The sequence below is a fragment of the Crocodylus siamensis genome, chromosome 1 (genome assembly GCF_052110815.1).
Source record: "Crocodylus siamensis isolate JL-2025a chromosome 1, ASM5211081v1, whole genome shotgun sequence".
NCBI lineage: Eukaryota > Metazoa > Chordata > Crocodylia > Crocodylidae > Crocodylus > Crocodylus siamensis.
This window is the reverse complement of record NC_143395.1, coordinates 420666691-420690569: the sequence shown is the minus strand read 5'-3', so window position 1 is coordinate 420690569 and position 23879 is coordinate 420666691. Positions and strand designations below refer to the sequence as shown.

At 60.2% G+C, this 23879-nt stretch overlaps 1 protein-coding gene across 1 annotated transcript; it reads right to left on the bottom strand.

The window, feature by feature from the left end:
• Positions 1 to 2986: 2986 nt before the first annotated feature.
• LOC149875551 (butyrophilin subfamily 1 member A1-like) lies at positions 2987 to 23869 on the bottom strand. Its single transcript, XM_090030929.1, is given in 13 exon segments — positions 2987 to 3807; positions 3810 to 4009; positions 8351 to 8377; positions 10990 to 11010; positions 11962 to 11982; positions 12927 to 12959; positions 13056 to 13088; positions 13185 to 13217; positions 15073 to 15180; positions 17793 to 18074; positions 20806 to 21153; positions 22660 to 22776; positions 23855 to 23869. Coding segments are annotated over 12 exon segments (1554 nt in total). The 5' UTR covers positions 22766 to 22776; positions 23855 to 23869; the 3' UTR covers positions 2987 to 3465.
• Positions 23870 to 23879: the final 10 nt, after the last annotated feature.

Here is a 23879-nt window from a genome sequence, read left to right as displayed (position 1 = left end):
CCCGGCACCACGCGGCACCTGCGGGAAGCCAGCGCGGGGCTGGGTGAGGCCGTCTGCCCGCGGGGCTGCTCTGCACAGAGCCGCACGGCCCTGGGGAGGGGAGAGGAGAGGAGGGGGCTGCTGTGTCCCTCTGCCCGCCTCCCTGCTGAGACAAGGCAGAAGTGTGTGACTGCATCTGCTTCCACAACTGGGAGCCACGGCCCGGAAAGGAGCTGCCTGTGCAGCCCGGGGCCGTGGGCTCAGACCAGGACGTGGGGCCAAGACACCGCACCAGGGAGGGGGTGGGCTGTGGGTCACGGTCCATACGGAGCCAAGAGCAGCCCTCGGGGCCCTCACCAAAGGCAGCCTTGCAGCGCTGGGGCTGGGTCTGTTTAATCACACTCTTTCCCATTCTCCTTACAGAACAAGCAAGAGCAACAAATCCAGTTTTTAAGTATTGGTGTGTAACGTATGAGCAATGGTACACACGTCCTCCTCCTCCCCTCCACACCTGCCTTGTCTTTTTTGGCGGAAAGCTCCTGGGGCCTTTCCTCTGCATCCAGACAGCCCCGAGGTTCAGGGCCGTGTGCTGAGCGGTGCCTTCAGGCTACTGGAAACGGTGCCCATGAGAAGCAGACCTGTGTGGCTGTCCCTTGAGAGATTTAAGTTTTATACTGAGTATTTACTTGAATTTTACCAGTCTTCCAAATATGACTCTAATTCCAATGATTTGGTTTTTTCCACATTTAGGATGTAGGCAGTGAATGATGCCAGGAAGGGAGCTTACATTGTCTACATGGAGAATAAAAATTAAGATTTCTAAGGGTAAGTCAGTCCCCAGCACCGTAGTCAGGTATAGAAAATCCAGATCTTGAAGGACATTCTCCATGGCCTGTTAGGTTAAATCTCAGTATAGTAGCTGAGAGCACAGGATTAATTATATTTGTTTTAATTGTAAGTTAGACGTAGGCATTGCTAACGTCCCTCCTGGCGTGGCTAGTAATGCTGGTGGAGAAGGGAGCGCGGTGTCTCTGCTGGCAACCGTTCGAACGCGGGGGCTGTTCGTTGTCGCAGGGAGAGCGGACGGGGACAAGGTTGCATGCTGCTGGAAATGAGCCCAAATCCTCGAGATGCCTTGGAGTACGGGGACCAAGTTCAAGTGACCAATTTCAAGATAAACATAGCCACAGAGGAGTATATCTCTTCAGACGTGACATTACGGTTTAGCTTCTCTTCACTGGCGAACTTTGTTTGTCATATTTGTTAATTCTCTTCTAATGATTGATTTTAAATGCACGTGCCAGTGATGGGCTTCGGGAGAGGGAGAGCTGTTGTCCTCCCAGCGCCTGGTCCAATGCTTGCGGCGTTACGTGAGCTCGGTTGCTGCACAGAGGTCCCTTAGGAAAGCGGTGGCCCAATCCAGATGCACACGCTTTAGTCTTGGCACCACAAACTCACTTCTCATCTCCCCCAAGTATTCTGGTGTCGGTATTGCCTGTGATTACAAAGGCAACGTGTGCATCGGCAGTTCAAACAAACCGCTCATTTGTCTTTGTTGCAACCCCTTGCCCTTGATCAACAGCTGGGCGTGTCTTTCTCTAAGTGTCAATAGGATCTGAGACAAAAACCAAACCCAACCTGAAGTGATAAGAAACCTGGATGAGGGATTTCGAAAAGAAATATAGAAAGGCTCCTCCGTGATTCATTTGGTATTTCAAAAGCAGGGTAAAACCTTCCTGTCTGGAGATGCAACGCTCGGCTGCCGTGTTGCACAGTGGGTTGTTGCACGTTCCCCGTTGAAGTCGTGTTGCTCTCGTCTCTCCCTTTTCTCTTCTCCTCTCCCGTGTGCTGAGTTGCTCTGTTCTTGTACGGGAGCTCCCTGCACCCCTGGTGGGACGGGGACATATCGATCACATGCACAAATACGCATCTAGAGCCTCCAAATTGTTGCGTAGAGCTGGGAGCATGTGAGCTCGGACCTCTCCCCAGGACAGACCCTTGGCTGACTTCAGTTCAGTGCAGGGAAGCACTGACAACGTCTCTCAGCTGAGGCTCTGCCCCTTCAGGGTAGAGGATCCTCTGTCATTTCCTGATCTTGTCTGGAGGGAAAATGCTTGACAACTGTTTTTCAGATTGGGCAGGTGCCCAGGGCTTCTTTGGGAAGGCTTACACTGCAGTATAAGGTAAGCCATCGAAGGAATTGCTCCTTGTTGCATAAAACACAACCGACTGAGCACATGTCTGAGGACAAGTCTCGTGTTGCACGCTTGGTGCTGGTTAACACATAACAGATGAGGATGTTTCCCAGCATTCACTGCCGCCTCCTTTCTGAATCTGGCAAATGTGTAATAAAAGCAGCAGTATAAAATAGAAAGTGCTTTGCTGTGTAGACATGTGCAGACTTGTTGCTACAAATGATGGAGGATTTTGGTAATCTGTCTATATAGTATCAGCACCAATAATCTGTGGGGTAGGGGAGGTTGGGGCAGCCACTGTGCTGGCCCCAGCAGTGTTTCCTGGGGGAAAAGACATTTTCTGAGGGTGCCTTGAGTTGAATGAATCTAAAAACAGTGGAGAACGAGTGATGTGGCCTGAGAGAGGCAGCTAGCTGTGTTAGCGTGAAGTCAGACAGACGGCAGGATCGAGATGCCCCTTGTAGACTCAGGGGGGCTCAACCCCTGGCCCATGGGCCAGATCCTGCCTGCAGGCCAAGTCACCCATCCCCACAGGTCCAGTGATTTGGTGATGGGTGAAAGTTTGGAGGTGTTGGGAGCCCCCGGCAGTAGCAGGGGGAAGTAGGAGACTGGGGCACACGCTCTGGGCACCGACCCCAGGGGCAGGAGGGGAAAAAATCGTAGCGGCCGCACTGCCAGGAGCACCGCTGGGGATGCTGTTCTCCCCTCCCTGCTGCCCCCCACCCCCGGCACCCTGTACCCCGGGCACTCAGGCACAGTGTGACGTGTGCGGGGCCTGGGCCGCTTGTGCCGTCCCACCCACGTGAGGCCCGTGGTGCGTGGCCCTGGACTCGCACACCAGAAAGCTTGAGCACCGCCAGACTCGCTGAATCCCAGATGCACCAGCTTTCCGGAGCAAGCGCTCAGCTCACCAGAGGGTAAGAAATGATGTGCAGAGAGCAGGTGTGCAATGCAGAGGTGTTTATTTTAAATATAAAAGGGAATGGAGGGAGGGAGGGGAAAGGGGGACAGCGCTGAGAGAGGTGAACAAAGTAACCAGGTAAACCCCCGAGGGATGCAGGGATGTGGAAGTGACGGATGAGAGTTTGGAGCCGGTCCCTCCCAGCGGGGTGCTGTGCACGGGGGCTTGGGAGACGACCCCTGGGCCAGGGCAGCAGCAGGGTCCAGGCGGGAGCAGCTCCTGGGATGGAGACCCCAGCCCCCCCCACCCCGGGGGCACCGAGGGGCTGGCAGTCGGGCGCGGGGGGGGGGACAGTCTGTGCCGCGGGTCGTGGCAGGGACAGGGATTGGCTCAGGGCTGGGCTGGGGCCGGGCACAGGGTCAGGGGAGCCGCGTTGGTGCCCCCAGCATTGACACCAGGACTGAAGTAAGGGCGCAGGGTCCCGGAGAAGGAGTCAGTGAAAGTGAAGAGATGGGACCTGTCGGTCACGTTGTAAAAGGAGACCTCGCCCCCCTCGTAGTCCAGGAAAACCCCCACCCGCCTGGGCCGCACGCTTACGGGGAGGGGGGTCGCGGGGGAGGTGAGGGCCTTGTATCCCCCAGCCCGCAGCTGCACGACCCAGTATCCATTGCCAGGTGTGTATGTGACCCACCCCTTCCTGCGCACAGACTCCCTGCACACGCCCAGGGACCCAGCTCCGTCTTGTCTCCCACCTCCACCTCCCAGTAGCGCCTCCCGCCCGCGAACCCCTCCGCGCCCAGGACACAGACACAAGTGTCAAATCTCTCGGGGGTGTCGGGCACATCCTGTCGGGTGTCTCCGTGTCTCACACGTCTCCGATCCGCAGACAGGACGAGTTCGGGATGAGCCGTCCCTGGGTCCAGAGTCACGTCCGCTGGGGAGAGAGTCGCGGGTCAGGGCGGGGGCAGGCGGGTCCCGAGATCACGGGGAACTCGCCGCGTCCCAGGAATCGCGGGTCGGTCCCTGCTGGGAGTCACCGTCGCCCCGCGGGGAAATGGGGGGACAGGAAATGGGGGGACAGGAAAGCGGGACGTCCCCACCGGCCCCTTCCTCCCCGGGGCATTCCCGGCCTGGGCGCTGGGGCCACGAGGGGGGAGGGACATGGGGTGGGGGCAGGGCAGGCCCCGGGAGGGGAGGGGCATGCAATGATGTCATCCCAGCAGGTCCCTGCCCTGCCCCTCCCCCACCCTAGCGGGGCTGCTCTGCCTGGGGGGCAAGGGGAGTGGGCTCCACCCCATGAGCTGGTGTCGCAGGGGCTGTGGGGAAGGGGGCGGGGGGGGGGCAGGGAGGCTGCAGGGAGGGGGGATGGGCTGGGGGACAGCAGGGAGCAGAGGGGCCCATTGCAGCCTGCCCGGGGGAGGGGGGGCAGGGGGAGCGGAGGGCAGGGCCCGGGGGTCTCTGTGCCTGGGCCGGGGTCACTCGGTTTGCTGCCGACAGCAGGTGGGTGCCTGCCCCCCCACCCCAGGCTGGGCTGCTCTGCCCCAGGGGACCCCCATGTCCCCAGCCTGTGGGCACAGCACTGCAGCCAGGGCAGCCCACAGCCAGCGCCTCCCCAGAGCCAGCCCAGGGCAGGGCCGTGCATGGGGCTGGGCGCAGGGGTGGGGAGGGAAGGGGAAGGGCAGGGGGGCACTGACGGGGCACTAAGCACCGGAGAACAGGGCCCATTGCTGGTGAGTCTGGGGCAGTCGAGCGGGGAGGGGGCATTTCCCCACTGACTGCCCCAAACCTCTGGGCTCAGCTCACAAGAGACATGTCCCAGGCCCCCCGCCGTGTGTCTGCTCTAGGGGTCTCCACCGGAGGACCTGCACTGGGACAGGGACACCCCGTGTACACGGGACCTGGGACACTGCTGGCACCGGGGCCGTCTGCCCCCAGAGTACTGCGCAGTCCCAGGCCCGGGGGGCCAGTTGCCGCACTGGCCCCCTCCGTTGTGCCAGAAGCTGCACATCCAGATGCAGTTTCCAAACACACGGGAGTGACCTAGGGGCAGAAATCCCAATGGCTCCCAACAGGACCGGGGCTCCGGGGCCACTTGGGGCCTGTGGAAATGCAGCCCTGGGAACAGCCGGAGACTCCTGCAGCGCTTGTGCAGGGGGGCTGGGGAGGACGAGCAGCCTGGGACGGGGTCTGCTCAGAGCACCGGTGTGAACGGACCTGCCCCTCTGCTCTGTCCCCAGACCCGCTGTGACATTTGCCCACTGGAGGACATCGGCCCCTGCGCCCACCCAACACCCCCGCTGAAAACAGAGACAGCGCCAGCCCCACTTCTCCTCCCAGAGGGATTTGTCCCCTGTTGTGAGCTGCACAACTCCCCTCCAGCCATGCCCAGGCCCCCCGGCATATACAGTGCTGGCAGGGACTGGCTCACAGCCCCAGGGACCATGTGTGCTCTCCACCCCCGCGCCCCGCAGCCCCTGCTCACTCAACAACCAGCCGGGATCAGGGCAGGGCTGGGGTGTCCCTGCAGGGTGGGAGATCTCGCACCCTGGTCTGGGTGCAGCCGGGCCCAGTGCGGGCCCTCCCCATGGTCAGTCTGGTCCAGGCTCCTCTGACCCACAAGGGATGGTGACTGGCTGGGCTTGTGCATGCAAGGCACCCCTTGGGAGGGCATGGTGCAATTCACACAAGCTAGTTGAGAAAAATTTGGATAGACATAGGGAAAAACTTCTTTTCCATAAAGGTAACTACAATCTGGAGGACATTCCCAGCAGAGGTAGTACAGTGGCCATCCCTGGAGGTGTTTAAGAGGAGGCTGGACAAGCACCTCGTGGAGCTCGTTTGAGCCCAATTCCCTCCTGCCCATGGCAGGGGACTGGACTTGGTGATCTTACAGGTCCCTCCCGGTGCTTCGTGCTATGACTGTGATTGTGTGCGTGTGAGGAGTGGGACATGCTGGGTTTCACTGCAGAGCCCCTGCCATCCATGAGGACCTCAGGGCTCATCCACCCAACAGAGCTGACCTGCACCACCAAAGCCCCTATAAGGTGTGTTGGATGGACCCTCCCAGACCCAGGCGCATGTGTACCAGGCCCATGTGAAAGCAGCTTCTTGGCTTCAGCTCTGTGTGGGTCGGGCCTGGACTCACTGCTGGTTTGCACCATCCTGGGCAGGGAACAGCTGCAGGGACCCAGTCATCTGGGTCGGCATCTATCGCTGCCTGGAGGGCTGGTGCCTGAACTGGTGTGTCCGAGCTCTCTGGGCAACCCCAGGCCTGGCTGAGGCTGCTTTCTGCCCTTCCTGCTGCCTCAGGGAAGGAGCAATGAAGCCCCTTCCTGGAGGGAGGGACCTGGAGTGACAGAAGCCATCGCCCAAAGCCCAGGCAACGCACACGGCCTGAGCAAGAGCTGCCCGCGGGAAAAGCAGAGGGGTTTCCCTGGGCACTGACGGCACAAGCAGCAGCTGGGCACAGCCTGGACGGCAGCCGGGAGAGGACGTGGGTGTCCGGGAGAGCGCGCAGGGACACCAGGAGGAAGCGGCAGGCAGGGAGGGATGTGGGGGCTGCGTGGCTGGGACAAGAAGCCCCCAGGCAGCCCCTCAGCCGGACAGCCCACTGCCACCCTCCCCGCGCACAGGCTGGCCCCTGCCCTGGGCTGTTGCAGCCCTGGGATGTGGCCCCTGAGCCAGGGTTGGGCACCAGCGTCTTGCAGCCAGGAGCCCCCTGAGACCAGTCCAGGGAGCAGCCTGCAGAGCAGGGCCCGGGGGGCTCAGGGGGCTCTGCCGCCCCTCCCAGGCAGCCAGGACGGAGGGGAGCAGGGCCCCCCTGATGCCCCAGCTGGTTGATCCCCCAGGCAGCGCTGCCTGTCAGGCCTGACTGGAGTATTTCCTCCTTCCCTCCCTCCTTCCCCAGCCTCCAGCCAAGCCCCCAGGGCCGGAGCTTGCCCAGCCCCTGCACAGGCTGCGGCTCCATCCTCTCAGCCCTGCAGCCCCCAGTGCAGCACGACCCTCCCCCCAGGCTCCTCTCTACCCGTCACCCTGCAGCTCTCCTACCCCGCACTGCCTCCCACGCTCCCTTTGCGTCCATCTCCCCTGCTGTCCCCGGGCCTGGAGCACACACCTGGATCCTGGGCACAAGCAACCTCCACCTCCTCCTCCTGACCCAATCCTAACCTCAGGCCTCCCAGCAATTTCCCCTCCACCGAGTGCCCAGCCCTGAGCCCTGCGCAAGCTTGATTCACATTCATGGGGCCAGTGCCAGCACAGAGCATCGGGACAAGACCCCCTGCGTTGAAGGAGGCCTGGAGGGGCTTGGGCTTCAGGTGGGGGCCAGGACCCAGGAGACCAGAGTTTGCAGACCAGATGCCCAGCCACTGATTCTCTGTGCAGCCTGGGACACGTCACTGCAGGTCCCTGGGCTTCAGGCTGGAGAAGGGGGAGAATGGGCCTGCCCTCGTCTGCCTGGTCCCTGTGGACGGGGAGCCCCTCAGGGCAGGGGAGGTCTCCTACTCTGTCCCTGAGACTCCCAGCCCAGAGGGGCTGAATTCAGCGATGTCCCCCTGGATCTGCTGGACGACATGCAGCTGCACACTGGTGGCCACATCCTGTCACATGCACTGATGCTGAGCATCACTTTGCTTCTCACAAAAACTGTCACAGTACCAGCACCTGGCAGGAACCAGAGATGGCTGTTGTGCTCCTCCTGATGCCCCGTGACCTGCAGGGGCTCATAAAGCAGCCTGCCCCTGCCCCTGCCCCTGCCCCTGCCCCTGCCCCTGCCCCTGTGGCCTCTCCAGGACAGAGCCGGAGCCCTGGCAGCTGAGCAGGGGCACGTAGGGCGTTGGGTCCTGGGAGGGGTGCAGCTCCTCTCTCCCTTGGAGGAGATCTCACAGTTCTGGTAAATGAGGTTTGCAGCCTTGTTGCTCACCCCAGTGACCCCAGGAAGTCACCGGCTTCCCTGGCCCTCTGCCCAGTACCTGCCCTGCACTAGACAGAGAGGGAGGGGTGATGAGGCCCATGGATGGTGTCAGCAGGGAGCAGCTCAACCCCTCAGCAGCAGGAGGCTGAAGGGCCCCATCCAGAGCAGCTGCACCAAGATCTGGTGACCCTAGTGTTTGCCCAGAGCCAATTCTCTGGGGAATGTCCTGTCTCCGGTGCACACAGGCGGGGACATCGTGACTCTGCTTGTTAGTGCCTGTGAGAGGGTGTCGGGGCAGAGCAAGTCAAAGGCACCTGGGGAGACAGAACCGGGAGTCTCTGAGGAAGCATTGGCTTCACTTACCTGCATATTGTCGGGCTCGGGCGAGTCCTGAAATACCCAAAAACCAGAGGTCACACAACCAGGCACAATCCCACAGGACACGTCAGCAGACAAGACATTGAAAGCACCAAAACCAGAACTTACCCAGCTCTGCCAAGGGTCCCAGGATGGAAAGGGGAGGAGAGAAAATAAAGACATGAGTCAGTCAGTACCACAATGGCCAACTCTCTGCAACTCTGCTGGTGTCCCATATAACATATGGAAAACAACACAGGGCCAATAGCTCCATGGGAAAACTTGAGTCCTCCATAAATAATCGATCAACAGGGAGCTGGATAAACAGGCAGAGCACAGCACCGTCCCCAGTGTGTGAGCGGGAGCCCAGCGCCCTGCAGGGAGCTCTTGTCAGGGCTTTGGGGCTCGCAGGAGCCTGCTGAGACCTCTCCTCTCCCCCAGCCATGTGCTGCCGCTCGGGCCCTTTGGCCGTCCCCTGCCTGTAACAGCTTCACATCTCAAAGGTACAGGGTGGGGTGGGGTGGCTGACAAGAAGCTGAGGGTCAGGAGTGGGTGACGGAGTGGGAGGAGGTCCATGCCAGGATTGGGGAGCAGCACTGGTGAGGTAAGGCTTGGAGATGGGCCAGGGAGGGTGCAGGACCGTGTGCAGTGTGGTTAGGGGTGTCAGAGTGTGGGGGTGCATAGAGAGCCCTGGGGTGGGGGCACCGTGTGGTAATACCACTGCTGCAATCACGTAGGGTTGCCAACCCTGGCCCGTAGCCATGCTCCTTACTGACAAAGTTCCCCTGTGTTGAACACAACCCACACTGACTTCAGTGCACATGTTGCCTGATGTCAGACTGCAGGATTGAGACCCCCCCCCCCCCCACTAGGGAAGCTACTGTGAAGCTCCTGATCCTGAGACCTCCCCAACCCCTCTGGGAAGTCAGGGGAGCTGCCCCTGGGGCAACACTCGGGTGCAAGCAGACAGAAAGGGACCACAGGTAAGGACTGGGCCCTCCCCCTGCTCAGCCCTTTGTGCAGAGCCTGCTCAGACTGGCTGCAGCTGGCCCTGCCTGCACATCCAAGCAGTGCTCAGGAACAAGGATTGCTCAGCTGGTGTAAACAGCACCCCCAGCACAAGCGCTGTGCCAACTGCCCCATCCTGCTGGGGAGGTGTGGGGCAGAGCAGAGCGCATGGGTCCTCCCCAGGGACCGCGGGCAGCTGCAGTCCGTGCAGCCCCCAGAGCCACCCGAGGACCAGGGAGCACGACCAGCTCCTGCCTGCCACCCCGAGCCCCGTTCCTTGGGCTGGAGAGTGTCTGCGCCCAGCTCAGCTCGCTCTTCTTCCCCCGAGCACCAAGTCCACGACTACTGCACACCCAATGGGGCTCTGACGGCCTGTGGGATTCAGTGGGGTGCAGGGTGCTCAGCTCTGCACAGGATCAGGCGTAGGCCCTTGCGGTGAGCTGGGGCATCCCTCCATGAGCACGGGGGATTGTTGTGATCTTGCTGTACCACAAATGCTTCTCTGTCTGTGCCCATCCACCTCTGTGGACAAGGCCTCTCACAGGTCTCATCCAGACCAGGGCCACGGGTCCCTCCACAGTGGGCCCGCATTGATGTGGAAATGGGTTGGGGCAGTGGGTGGGATGACGGCGGAGGTGAACCTGCCTATCCCGGCTCTCAGGAAAAGAGAGTCCAATGTGACCCACCATCCAACGAAGCACCAGGATTTGGGGGAAGGCCCAGACTGCCAGAGCAGCATCAGGCCTTGGGCCAAGCCAGGGGCAGCCGGGGCAGGAGAGGTGGGGCAGGGACAGAGGGGGAGGAGAGGCAGGCGGGCAGGCTTGGCTGTGCAGCTACCTGAGGTCGGGGAAGCTGAGCTGAAGGGCTCTGTGGTGCAGAAGTAAAGGAGGATCCCAGAGGCCCTGACCCCAGCCCCACGGGTGCCCCCTGGAGCCAAGGCAGCCGGGGAGGAAAACGTGGGCAGAGCTTGTTATCTTTGCCCAGAAATGAGCATTTCCTGTGCCGTTAAGTGAAGAGCAGGGGGTGCTCAGACCCTGTGTGCAAGGTCTCTGTGTGCCGTGCTCTGCCATCACATGTCCACACCAGGCTCACACCTTGGCAGCCTGGGGAAAGGCTGGGCTTAAGCCTGGTGGGACCAGAGGCTGAGGGGCCAGTCCTTGTCCCAGGGCAGAGGCAGAGGCAGCTGCAGCGCGGGGTCCCAGCACTCAGGGGTTGCTGGACACGGGACCTGCACCCATGTCGGGGCCTAGCGCCTCGGGGCCAGGGGCGGCCCTGGGCTCTGCACGGGCTCCAGAGGCTGGAGGCGCAGGGGCTGGGTGTACAAGGATTGAGCACGGAAATTGGGTGAGCATGGGGGGGGCGGGGGCTGCAGTGAATTTGGATCCCAGCCCATGGGCCCCGGGGCAGTCAGTGCCGGTCACACAGTGTATGTGGGGAGGGGAAGGGAACAGGGGCCACAGGGGCCAGACCTGCCCCAGGAAATAGGGCTGCAGGTCTGGGAGTGCGCCCAGGACTGGGCCGTTCATGCAGAAGTGTCCTTGTCACCAGACCCCCCGGCGATGGGCAGGGACGTGCGGTGGCTTCCCGGGTGCTGCCAGTGAAGTCAGGGCGTGAGGGAGGCAGTAAAAGGCGCTTACCTTTCATGGCTTCATACTGCGCTGCGAAGTGAAAGAGAACGAGAATGAACCTGGAGTCCCACAAGTCCCCTGGCCCGGTCCCAGGGGAGCAGCCTCTCCCCGCCTGCGCACATGGGCAGCCCCTGCAGCCGTCTGTGCCCCCGCATCCAGCTGAGTCCAGCCCGGGGCATGTGCCGCGGGGGCAGGACCCGGCTCTGCTGGCCCGGCTGCCTCGGGGCATCCTCTGCGCCAGGCTCTGCACGCACACCGGGCACAGGGTCCACAGCGCTGCCCTCCTCTGCCCTCCTCCCTTCACACTGATCCTCACTTCACGTCATCTTCAGCTCGCATCGGGGGCTGACAGCTCTCACATCCACCTCCTGCCCTGGGCTGCACCCCCCCGCCCCCGCGCCCCAGCCCGGCGAGTCTCACTTGCCTCCGCTCTAATCCTGCCCTGCTCACCTCAGACTGAGGGGGGCAAAGCAAACTGCCCCCTCCCCTCCCAGCCCTCCTCTCTGCCCCTCCTCTCACTGCACACCGCAGCACCCCCGCCTCGCTCAGCCCCACAGTCTCGGGGTCTGCGACTCCTCTCTCCTTGCACCCGCCCCCACACTCCCACCCCCAAATCCTGCTCCTCCCTGCCTGCATGATCCGCCTCTAAACCTGGCAGCCCAGTTTCTCACGTCCCTCCTCTCCTGCCACAGCGAAGCCATCCCCTCCTCTCCAGCCCCCACCTCCACGCTGCCCCTTAGCCCATTGCACATGGAGACAGGCCCTGCCCGGGGGCTCCCACGCAGCACTGCACGGGGTGGGGGGACAGGGCAGTGGTTAGGGGTGCTGGGGATGAGGTTTCTTGGGGAGCTCCGCAGCACACCTCACACACAGCCTCTGCTCCCAGGGACAGAGCGGGCCCTGAAGAGCTGCTGGGACACCAGCTGCACAACATGAGACTTCCCCCTTCCCTCCCCGGGGAAATTCATGAAGAAAAGTTACCTTTATCTGCACGGCGCCTCTCTGGAACAAACAGCAGGAGAGACGTGTTACACAGATGGAGACTGGACACAGTGATGCAGAGCGCCAAGCAACGACCTTTCCACTGCTACCTGTGCACGCAGGGGCTGCCCCTCACCGCTCCCCTTGGCCACAGGACACCTGGGTCCCCAAACCCTTTGCCCCTCCGCATGGGGTGAAAGGAGCCATCAGTGACTTATGGGGCAGCACATTGCATGGGTGGTGTAGTCATCCCCCTCCCAGACTTGCACACCCACGAAAGCTAAGGGGAACCTGAAGAGAAGGGGTAGCTGGTTACAGGCTGGAAATGCAGTTAAGGCACCTAAACCCCCTAATCTCTGCCCTGCCATGACAATCTCAGGAGGGGGAACCCCTAACCACTTTTAGGAGCCGTGATCCCCTGACTGAGAACTGCAAACTCCACCCGCACCTGAAGGCTGTGCTGTAGCAGAGATTGGCCCAGGTGGGCTGGTGCCTCTGCTGGTGCTGGGCTAGCGGCATTGCTCATGCATTTAGGATTAAAGCAGTTGCCAACTATGGATTCAGGAAGCAATAATCTCCCAGGTCAGGTTGGCCAGGGCTGTGAGGTTGGGGTCACCTTATCAGGTGCTCACCTGACCTACTACAATCAAGCAAAGGGTCTTGGCCCTGCCCCTGCAAGTCCCCTCTCAGACCTGAGCTGGCCTGACTGAGCTAATGGGACTGAAGAAACCACCTTTCTTCCATGTCTGGACAAGAGCTCAGCACAACTTCCCCTGGGCCTGGCAGGTGCAGCCGTGTCCCCGGGGGAGTGAGGGGCTCCCTGTGCTGTTACACAGCATCAGCGCTTCCCTTCAGCTCAGGATGGGGCACGTGTGTGTCGGATCTGTGACCTGTTTCCATTCATCTTTTTTGTTGGAAAGGGTCACAGAAACATTTTAACACATTGCACAGATGCCGGCACTCACCTTTCTCACTCTCCAGTTGTGACTGCAGGGCCTCTGGGGAGACAAGGGGGAGAGAGATGAGATTTCACCCTGTGGTGTCTCCGGGAATCATCTTCCTGGGAGGACATGTATTTGGGCTCAGACACTCACCTTTCTCACTCTCCAGTTGTGACTGCAGGGCCTCTGGGGAGACAAGGGGGAGAGAGATGAGATTTCACCCTGTGGTGTCTCTGGGAATCATCTTCCTGGGAGGACATGTATTTGGGCTCAGACACTCACCTTTCTCACTTTCCAGCTTAGATTGCAGAGTCCCTGGGGGAGAGAAGGGGCAGAGGTGAGATTTCACCCTCTCCAGTCACTAGTGAGGTTCCTGCCCTGAGCAGGGCTGGCATGCAATGCTGCACATAAGGAGACGGGCACACACAGGTTTGCATCAGCTTCCCTGCACACCACATCCCTGCTGCCTGGCACTGACCTGCTCCAGGGCATGGTTTAAACTGCCCCATTTTTTCCTATCCCCTCTAAAATGTCTCTCCCAAAGGAGCCATCCCCTGCTCTGGTCCCCTTTGACCTCTGCCCTTGTGGCATGGGGGTCACTGAAGGTGATGGTGTAGCAGAGGGAGATTGGCCCGGGGGTGGGAGGGCACAGCTGGTGTCCCTGCTGGCACTGAGGGAGGGAATGATCTCCCAGGTCAGGATGGCCAGGACTGCGCGGCTGTCTGTTCCGCTTACTGGGATCATCAAGCATCTTTTACCCAACAAATGCAACCCTGTGGTGCCCAAGGTGTTGGTGGGGCCCTTGTCTCTCCTGCTCTGGGCAGAGGGTAGGTTTTACATCCTGGTGGGATATTCCTCAGGGTCAGAGGTCCTTGTGGCAATGAGGGGGAGCAGGGACCACGGTGGATGTTCTCGTGGGCCCCTCTGGCTAAATGTCCATTGTGTGGCTGCCCGTGGTCACAAGGGACTGGACCCAGTGGGCCCTTCCTCTCCTGTGTCCCTTTCTCCCTCTCCCTTTCCTGCTCCTTTCTGTGCCCATCCCCTGCCCTGACCCAGCTCCTCCTGGATCCTGGCGTGGGGCTGAGGAAAGTGAAACGGGTCAGCCGAGAGAAGCTTTGGTCTGGGCTGGATACAGGGCAGGCTCCATCCGAGGCCAACCCCTGGCCTTGTGGGTAGTCCCAGACTCTAGCTGTGAGGATGAAGGGGGGAACCTGCCACTGGTATCAGGGAAGAGGAGACGTGTCCATGAAGGGAGGGGGGAGAGGGGCCTTCTTCCAGCAGTTGTTCACGGCAGCCCGGGCTTAGTGAAGAGGTGGGGATGGGCCTGGGGTGCTCCACTTGGAGCTGGTCCCCCCGGGGCGCCTGCCCTGGGGTACATGTCTGGCAGGACATGGAGGCATCGTCATGCCTGACAGTCACTGCTCGGCACAGCTGGAGCTAGAGCAGCCAGGCCCAAGCACCAGCCATGTCTGAGAAAGGCCCTGCTGGTCCTGAGTGCCATTTCTCTGTTGTGTCAGCTGTAGACAGTCGGTCACTTCAGCCATCAGCGGCTCTAGGATCCCACCCCCACCCACAGGCAGATCCCTGCCGGCCCATCGCCACCCTTGGAGACCAAAGTGCAAAGCAGCCGGGAGCACCCACAGTGCACGGGACACACTAGCACACCATCGTGCACTACAGCCTCTTCCTCTGCTAGGATCTCAGGATGAGCAGCCCTAGGACTGGGGAGGGAATTGCTGACTCTCCTCAGCACCACTTTGCCCATCCACAGCTCCTACCTGCCTCAGAGGACAGGATTTTGTCCTAACCACCCCGCACCCCCAGCCCGTTCCCTTCTGCTCTGTGTGCAGGGATCAGGACAAACACGGTCATAGTTGCCCAGCACAGAGCTCCTCCCGCCTCGTCCATGTTTCCAGCTGAGCAGCGCTGATCCGGCGGCACAGCTCGCTGCAGGGTTTGGTTTGGGTTCCTCACTGAGCTCCAGGGCTGTGAATCCACCTGGCCCCTTTCCTGGCTCAGAGGTGGGGTCTGGCCTGCTCAGAGACTGCTCCCACAGCTTCAGCCCATCCCCGGTGCTTGGAGCTCCTCTCAGAGCAGAGGATGGAGCCCCCGTCCGTCCTGTCCTGCCCCGTCTCAGAGGAGCTCTCCTCTCCCCACCTTCTCACATTACCTTTTGCACGGCGGAAGTAGAAACTGCCCAGGACAATGACCACCAACATGATGGGTGCAATCACAGCCAGAGCCACCATCCAGGGGGAGACACGTGGGAAAAAGTGACCTGCAAGAGAATATGGCATTCACTTGGCAGCCTGCGTGAGTAAATGCCCAGGGCTGGGGGCAGCAGTGGTTTTCCCTGGGACCCTCCTCATGGATTTCAGGCTGACAGGGCTCCTCCGTGCTTCATGCTTAGCACACTGGGAGCCCAGCTCCAGCCCGGCTAATGCACCCGCTGTCCTCCCCTGCCCTGAGGCAGCAGAGGGGTCACTGCAGGAATAAACGGGACCCAGCAGCACAGCCCCTGGATGCAGAAACCCCTGCCAGACTGAGGGAAGAGAGATAGCGACCTCCCCTTCCTCAGGGCATCATGGCACCCTCATGGGAAGTGGCTCCTCATCCAGCAGGTCACCAGAAACAAGCAATGTTCCTCCAGGCAGAGGGCAAAAGCTGAGCTCTGTGCCAGTGTGAGGTTGTCCTGAATCTCGGTGTGACCCCTCACGCCGGGCGGCGCAGGCTGACCCCAGGGCGCAGTCAGGACCGAGGGGCTCGAGTGCCGTCGGTGCAGCCACAGACACGCTCCCCTGCAGCGCTGCAGGCACAGGGCGACTGGCGCCGGGAGCCAGGCCCTCGTCTGTCCCAGCAGCCTGTCCCCAGGGCTCTGCCGGCCGTGTCCAGCTGTGGCCCTCAGGGCACTCCTGCGCCTGCTCTCGCACCCCGGGAGCTACCAATGGACCAACACCAACCCCATTCGCAGTGCTCTCCCGAGGGCTGTGAGCACGTCAACTCTCATGGTTAAAGTAGAACTGGACTCAAGTCAGGCCTTGCACCAGAGGCCTCCCCGCAGAGTGTGTGCAGGTACAGGAGCAGGCTGGGAGTGAGCCATTCGTGGGCAGTGCACCAGCGCAGCCCCAGGCGCAGGGTCGTGGGGACGTGTCCCAAGGAGCAGTGAGGTCTCTCAGGGGATGTCTGCGTGGTGCAGCACGGCCCGTGCTGGGATTGCGGGGCAGGCTCTGCACGTGCACCCCAGAGCCCGAAGCAGCTCGTATCGCTCCAGAGCCCCTCGCTCTGTGCCTGCCTGGGGAGCCGCTGCTCTGTGGGGGAGCGAGGGGGCAAGTCTGACTGACTCTCGGTTGCCAGGCTAGGGAAAGCTGAGCCAAGAGACCGAGTGAGAGCAGGTATGGGCAACATTTGAGCAATGGTTCAGGGTTCACCACAATGGCCAGTCTGTTGGAGCCCTGACCACAAATGCTGTCGTATTTTCCCCGGGATGACTGGTGGAAGTCCTCCCCGCAAATTTTATGAGCACTCCAAGTAATCCCCTTAAGTTTGTTAAAAGACTGCAGTAGCATCTGAGAGTCATGCTAAGCTGAGACTTACTCACAACGGGTACAATACAAAACCCTGATGCTGACCTGACTTCAAGGACTGTGCCGGGAACTTTGCCTGCCAACAAACCACCCGAGTGCCTCGGGATGGGGAGATCCCCGCTCTCCCTCCGCTCCCGCTCTCTCTCTCTAGGCTTAGCTTTCTGAACCTGAATTATATTAGTTAAGCATGAGCTAGGTTTTCCCAAATACTCAATTGAGCCAAAGTGATATTGTAATTGTTTTTGTTTGTTTTTCCTTGCATGGCTATTACTACTAGTAACATCATAATTTCATATATTTAGCAATAAATAGCTTTTGTAGTCGAACTGGTAGTAACCAGGTGTATTTTTCTTTCTCTACTTCCCTTTCCCCACTTGCTGTGAAGCAATGCTTCTCTTACCCAAGCCAAAGATCCCTGTGAAGCCCAGAAATACTGTGGGGTCTGCTCATCAAGAGGCTACCACTTCCAGGACAGTTGGGGCAAAAGATTGGGACGTGCTGAGTTTGAGACACGTAAGGGGATCAGCTTGTACAGGCTGATTGACCCAGTTTGGCCCAGACGTGCCCTGATGAACTGAATGCGGGCCCCTGCGGGTGTCAGCTGGACGCCCAGCCAGATTCAGAGGGATTCTGCTCACCCGTGTGCTTGTGTCTGACTGCATTGTATTGTTACCTTGATTACCTGATTCCTGGGCTTGGCTAAAGCCTGCCATTGAGAAGCACCTCCTGGCTGGGACCGAGCACACCTGGAGAGGAAGGGCCCGGGCCAGCCCAGGGCCGTGCGTCCTCGGCTTTGCCCTGCCCTGCTCACACGTCGCACCGCATTTCTGATTGCAGCTACTCCAAGTTCAAGACCCTGCTCTGGACTTCCATGTTTTGTGCAGCCCCTGGCAGCAGCGGCAGGGAGCAGTGACTCTGCACCCCCAGCCCGAGACACCCCAGAGGGGCTGGGAGTGGGGACGTGCTGAGCACCTGCCTTCGAACGCCAGGCTCCCTCGGGTGTCTCAGCTGGGTGCCCAAAGCGGATGCCCCCCAGCCCTAAGTGGCATTTGCAAACCTTGGGCAGGACGCACTGCCTGACCCCCCCGGCTCACCCGGGCCCGGCTCTCGGCTCAGCCCCAGGGCGCTTGGCCTGAGTCCTGGTGTCGGTGTCACGGCAAACTCCCGTGTCCCCGTAAGCCCTGCGGAGAGCAGCACAGACGGGCTGTTGTGCTGCCCGGGGAAACGGCTCCCTACATGTCCGACACGTGAGCAGGGATCACCCTCCCCACCCCAACGCCGAGCTCACGGTGTGGCAGGCACTGACCTGCAATGCTGATGGAGGCTGTTTTCTCCTGGGTCAGGAACAGGCTCCCGACAGAACAGGTCACGATCTGGTTCGACTCCTCCATGATCACAACAGCAACCTCTGCGTGAAACAGTCCCTCAGTGTCTGCGGAAATCTTCTCAGAGGTTGGTGGTAACGGCTGCCCACGGTGATCCCTCCACTGGACCTCGGGCTCTGGGTACCACCCAGCTGATCGACACACCAGCCGGATCCCTCCATCCTGGTGACCTTCAGCAGAGATGTGGGGGTCCGAGCCCAGTGCTGCAGAGGAAGAGACAAACCCTGCGTTAGGTCTAGACCAGGGCTGCAAACTCAGCCACCCCCGGGGCCAGATGCTGACTGCAGGGATCCTTGCGGGCTGGGTCTGGACACAGCACGGGGGCAGTGGCAGTGGCAGTGGGGCAACCAGTGGTGGTGGTAGGGTCAACGGCAGCAGCAGCCGCCATGCTACAGGTAATGGCCGTGGTGGGGCGAGCAGGGGGGAGACTTAACCCCTGACACGGACACATGCAGCTCAGCCCAGTTGCTCACGCCCCACCACTCACACACATCACCAATAGGGCTCCCTGCCCCCGATTTCGGCAGCAGGCCCCATCCCCACTTGGGCACTGCCTGAATCCCCAGCCCCTCTATAGCCCCACAGGCTGCACGCTTTGCTCCCCGGCGGGATTCAGCCGCAGTTCATCATCTGACACAACTGCTCTAGATGCACGGGGGACTCGCCCAGCACCACCGCTGGGTGTGAGTACTCAATTCCTGGTCATCCCTAAGGGACGTGGACTGCAAAATGCCTTTTTGGCCTTGGAAATCCCAGTCCCTCCTGCTACATCAGCAGCTCAGACCTTCGGGAAGGAGCCTCCTCAGGCCCCTCAGCAGAGCCGCTACAGGATGAACACTGGGGAATGGGCCCTGTGCAGTCTGGGAGCCCCTTCCCTTCACGATACTCACAGGGCTGGACCCTGGACCCTGTCTCACTTCCAGCCCCTAAACCCCAGTCACCCACCTGCACAACCTGCACTTGCACACTGCTTGTGATGGCCTTTTGCTGGAGGGGGGGGGGATGGACTAGAAATGGGCAGTGATCTAGAGAGGCACAGGAGGGAGGAGGTGCAGAGTCTCTGCCCCGGGCTGGGAGCTGGTATCTGAGCCAGGGCAGCGACACGTCGCTGTGCAGGGCAGGAGGCCCAGGGAGGGGCAGTGTGCTGTTCTCAGCTGGGCGAGAGCCCTGCGAGATGAACACAGCCGGGAGCGAGAGCTTAAAGGGGGTAACCTGCTCCGTCCATCTCCGTGGGTGCTCTCACCCCCGGCCGCAGGCCTGTGCCCTACACTGACCATGCCTGATTGCACGGGATCCCACCCAGGGCCCGGCACGGATCCGGGCTCTCATGCAGTGCGAGGGCAGCGCAGCTTCCCCAGCGCATGCCCTGCGTGATGGTCAGAGCATGCTGATCAGCTCATACGAGAGCAAACGAGATCCCATGGGTTTTGGTGCATCTTACCATACATATGTTAGAAGATGTTTTCTGATTGGCTGAATTAAAGTAGCTGCTGATTTTAAATAGGGCTTTGATAACAAATAGATGCCGGGGCAGAGGTGAGGTGGGGGTTACACAAGGACGCACCGATAGCTTCCCAGCTCTCAGCTGCAAACTCAGAGCTGAGCTGGGCCGAGCTGCGTGTCCGGCCTGGCTGGGCTCAGCACGTCACCAAGGGCCAGGCGGGATGAGGCAAAGGCCAGGCAGTGCGGCCAGCAGCCGAGACACGTCTAGCACGTCCCTGCCCAGGTTGTACTGGGGAATCTGCCTCGGTGTAATCTTCCTCTGAGCTGACTCCGAAAGAGGCTGGGGCTGGGGCTGGGCTGCATCCAGGGTTGGGCCGTGACCTGACAAGGGGTGGTGAAGGGCATGAAAACACACCCCGCAGGCACCGAAGGGGAGAGATGGACTGGCCTCTGCTTCAACAGCCTTGGCCCAGGCTACAGCTGCTGGTCCCCGGAGAGTGTCCCGGTTGGTCTCTAGACTAGCTGTGTTATCCTGTCACTGATAAACACACTGCATTTCCCGCAGCGCACTACAGAAGAAAAAGACTTGGGGGTCATCATTGACCACAAGATGAACATGAGCCTGCAATGCGATGCTGCGGCTAGGAAAGCGACCAAAATGCTGGCGTGCATCCATAGATATCCTTTTGAATTATACAGAAAAGGTGACGAGCAAGGAGACCAGCAAACATCCCCCTGGGCACAACGACCAGTATGTGAACTGGCTGAAGATTAGCAAGACGGGGTAAAGCCCAGAGCCCCCAGTGCTTCAGCCTTATTCCAGAGGGGCTGGGGGCTGGAGAAATCCAGCAAAACTCTCCACGCAGGGATTAGGACTCTTGTGTCTGCATCCATACACAGGAAAAGTTCCCCCCCTCCCCACAGCTCACTTTCTCTAGGAGTGGGGCATTGTTATGCAAGGGACAAGGTTTGCCTCTCGCCTCGAAATCAATATATGAAAACTCACATCAAAATCAACATATCCAACATATGTACAAATATCAAAATATATCCAATGTAAGCAAAATGGCATAAAGATCAATATAACCAGGAAAGATATCAGCCAAAACAATCCTTGCCTCTCGCATTGTTCCTGGACCATATCTATAGCATCCCTCTCCCGCCACCAGTACGTATGACAAGTTCATCAAATGAAGTGTTAAAAGTCTGTCAAACTGAAACCTTCTGCCCCAGCCCCGTGGTCCTCCCCTGGTGCGCTCCAGCCCCCAAAGTCCACAGGCTACCCTGGGGTACGGATGTGAATGGAAAACCCTCCTGGGCTGCTCTCAGGAAATAAATCCCCCTCCTCTCCCAGGGCGCGCACACTGCAGGCACTGGAGGCGGAGATGGGATCTGGGGACTGGCGAGTGAGCTATCGTCTGCTCCCGTTGAGCCCTCCAGCCCCAGCCAGTGCACTGTGGGCAGGCCCAGACTCTAGCAGGAGTTACCCACCGGTGACCTGCAGCTCCAGCAGAGCCTCTTCAGAGGAGACCCCAGCCTGGAAGAAGCAGGTGTACTGCCCGTGGTCGGAGGGGCGCACCCCGCGTATTCTCAGCGAGACGCTCCCAGAGGTGATGTTGTCCTTCAGGAGCTGAGTCCTCCCGACATACTCCGGCATCTGCTCTCCAGGCTGATCCTGACCTCCCCGGTACAAGTGCACCACTGAAGAGAACCGGGACCGGAACCACCGCACCTCCATGCTCTCCGCGCTCGTCGCAGGGGACAGGCGGCAAGGAAGGACCGCGACTTCTCCCACAGAGGCAACAACTGGCCGGTCCGGTCCAATCACTCTGAACTGGGCTGGGGAAGAGTGCGAGACCAGAGGGAAATGACACTGGACAGGAGCCATGAACTCTGCCAATGCAGCTTCAACGGCCCCATAACATAAAGGAGGACACAGGCAAACATGCACGCAGAGCAGCCTGGCCGGAGCGGGCAGAGGACAGCATGGCCTCCCTCCTCCCTCTGCAGCGGGTCAGCTCTCTGGCCCTGGGCCCAGCAGGGACAAAGGAGAGGGGACAGGGCCCTGCACATGCATTGACAGGACGGGCCAGGTATATGTTGGGGGAGGCCCAGGCCTGGGTCTTCCAGCCGCACCGCAGCCCACCGGGTTCAGGGGAGAGTCCCAGGCCCTGCCGGCTGGCCACATTTCACTATGCATCCCAGCCGTGAATTTAGTTTCCTGAGTCAGAGACCAGGGAAAGGCGCCCTTGTAAATCCAGGAGAGACAAATGGTTAGCAGCAAAGGCAGACAAAAGGGAGGGCAAGGTGGCAGTTTAGGGCATTTATACACAGACCATGAGTCTGCTCCACCATGTTGGAAACCCAGCACGTTGGGGCAGACTTGATTAATTGAGTCTGCTGGAGCAAATAATTCATCTACCTGGAGCTGTATCGGGTGCAGTTGTACAAGCGGTGCAGCACGCATCAGCACTGAGAAAATGGTGGGCAGTGCAGTTTAAACTAAAATACATTTGATGTGCTTTCGTTCAAAGCGCACTGCCACCATTTTCTCGGTGCTGACACGTGCTGCACCACTTCTACAACTGCCCCCAATGCAGCACAGCGCTGGGCGCTTTTCATTAGTGTGCACTGCTAATTAAAAGCACTCAGGGCTGCATCTGGCACATGTTTAAAAATACCTCTAGGGACTAACTACTTCACATACGTGCTCCTGCAACAGAAGCTTCTTTGCACCACAGGAATTGCTCCATTATTTTTCCATAGTGAAGAAATGAGTGATTTCTAAGCTAAGAGCTGGCATTTTCCAAGGTGAGCCTCGAGTCTAACAGGTGAGCTGTGAGTCTAACCAGGCTGTGAGCCACTGATCCAAGGAGCCCCCTGCCCTGCCTTCTGCCGGAGGTCAGACGACTGTGGCTGACACCCTGTAGCCAAGGGAGAGACGGACCTGAGACGTGGACTCAGGGGCTGCAAGAGGCTCATCGCAGACTGAACTGGAGGCATGACTAGGGACGAGGGGAAGCGCCCAGTGGCAGGAGATGCTGTGGAGAAGGCCTCTAACCAGCAGTGGGGATGGGGTAGGAAGGGGAGGGAAGAGGCCGGGGCTGGGCTGGCTCGGGGAGGAGGGTGACGCCGAGATGACAGGAGCAGGAGCGGGGCTGGCACAGGCCTGGGGGCAGGCTGCGCAGAAGGAAGCTCCTTGCCCGCCCTGGGCCGTGCCGGGTCCAGCGGGGAAGGCTGGGGGAGCGGGTGCTGGGTCACATCTCTGACCCTGTCGGGAGCCCTGGGCAATGGATCTGTGCATGAGAGCAAGCAGCAAACGCCACGAGGAAGCAGGGGTCCTACCTGCCACCAGCCGGTGAACCTGGAGCGTGATGAGCAGAGCGATGCAGCCGGGCAGAGAGGGGCTCGCTGAGGGGCTGAGGAAGAAGAAGGAAACCTCCTTTTTCATGGCAGTGAGGCCTGGGAAGCAGAGAAAAGCACAAGCGCAGCCTGAGTATGGCCAGGGCTGTGATGCTGGTGCCAGGGCAGCAGGCGGGATGGTGCGAAGGGAAGGGGCTCTCCAGAGGCACCCGCCTGGGCAGTGCCACGCAGCAGCAAGGCGCACCCCACAGCAGGAGCCGGCAGGTACGAGCATCTGCGCCCCGAGCTACCCCGCCTGGGACAAGGGCCCTGCTCTGGGCTGCGGGTGGGAACCAGATGTCGTGGGTGGACGCATATGGAAAAGGGCTCTGCAGAGCCATTACAACAGGTCACGCTGCCGGGAGTTAAGATGGCAGCGACGGACGGCTTGGGGAAGGGCCTGTTTGCTGGGATAGCCCTGATCACCCAGCAGGGAGGGATCTGGTCTCAGGATGCCCCTCCTCAGCCTCCCTTCTCCCCCGCGGGTATCTCAGGGCAGGGCCGGGCTTCTGGATGCACAAGACCCTGGCACACGCTGGGGGACATCATGCAGGCAGTGGTGGCCACTACGGCTGTGCAAAATTTCCCACGGCTGTTTTGTTTCAACACTGTTTCGACTCTTTCCGAGGTCAACACAGCAATATCCAAACAAGAGAAAGGGCTGTGAAACAGCCTCAAAGCAACACGAGGCTAGTCAAAATGTTTCGACCATAGCGCTGGGGAAACGAACTCAGCCCAGCTGAGCCGACCTCCCATCCCCGGTGTTAGACCGAACCATCGAAATTCAAGGCAAACGAGAACTGGTGCCGTGTCGCACAGCCCTGGTGGGCACCACCGGGGACACTGAGTGCCACTGGTTACACCCAGACCTCCCCTGAGTGCTGCGCTGATCCCTGCGACACCCGTGTCTCTGCCTCCGACCCACCACCGCCCCTTACCTCGCACCCAGACGCACATGCCAGCCCAGCCAGAGCCCCTGCCCCTCGGCACGCATGCGCGGGCTGCACCTGCGCCGTGTTGTCTTCTCCAGTGCTGGGCCTGTGCCAGTGCTCCTTGCTGACAGGTCCCACGAGTGGTCTGGGTGCATTGTGAATATCTCAGCATGAGCAGGACCCCCTCCCCAGACCCCCACCCCTACCTGCTGAGTGCTGGATCAGCTATGA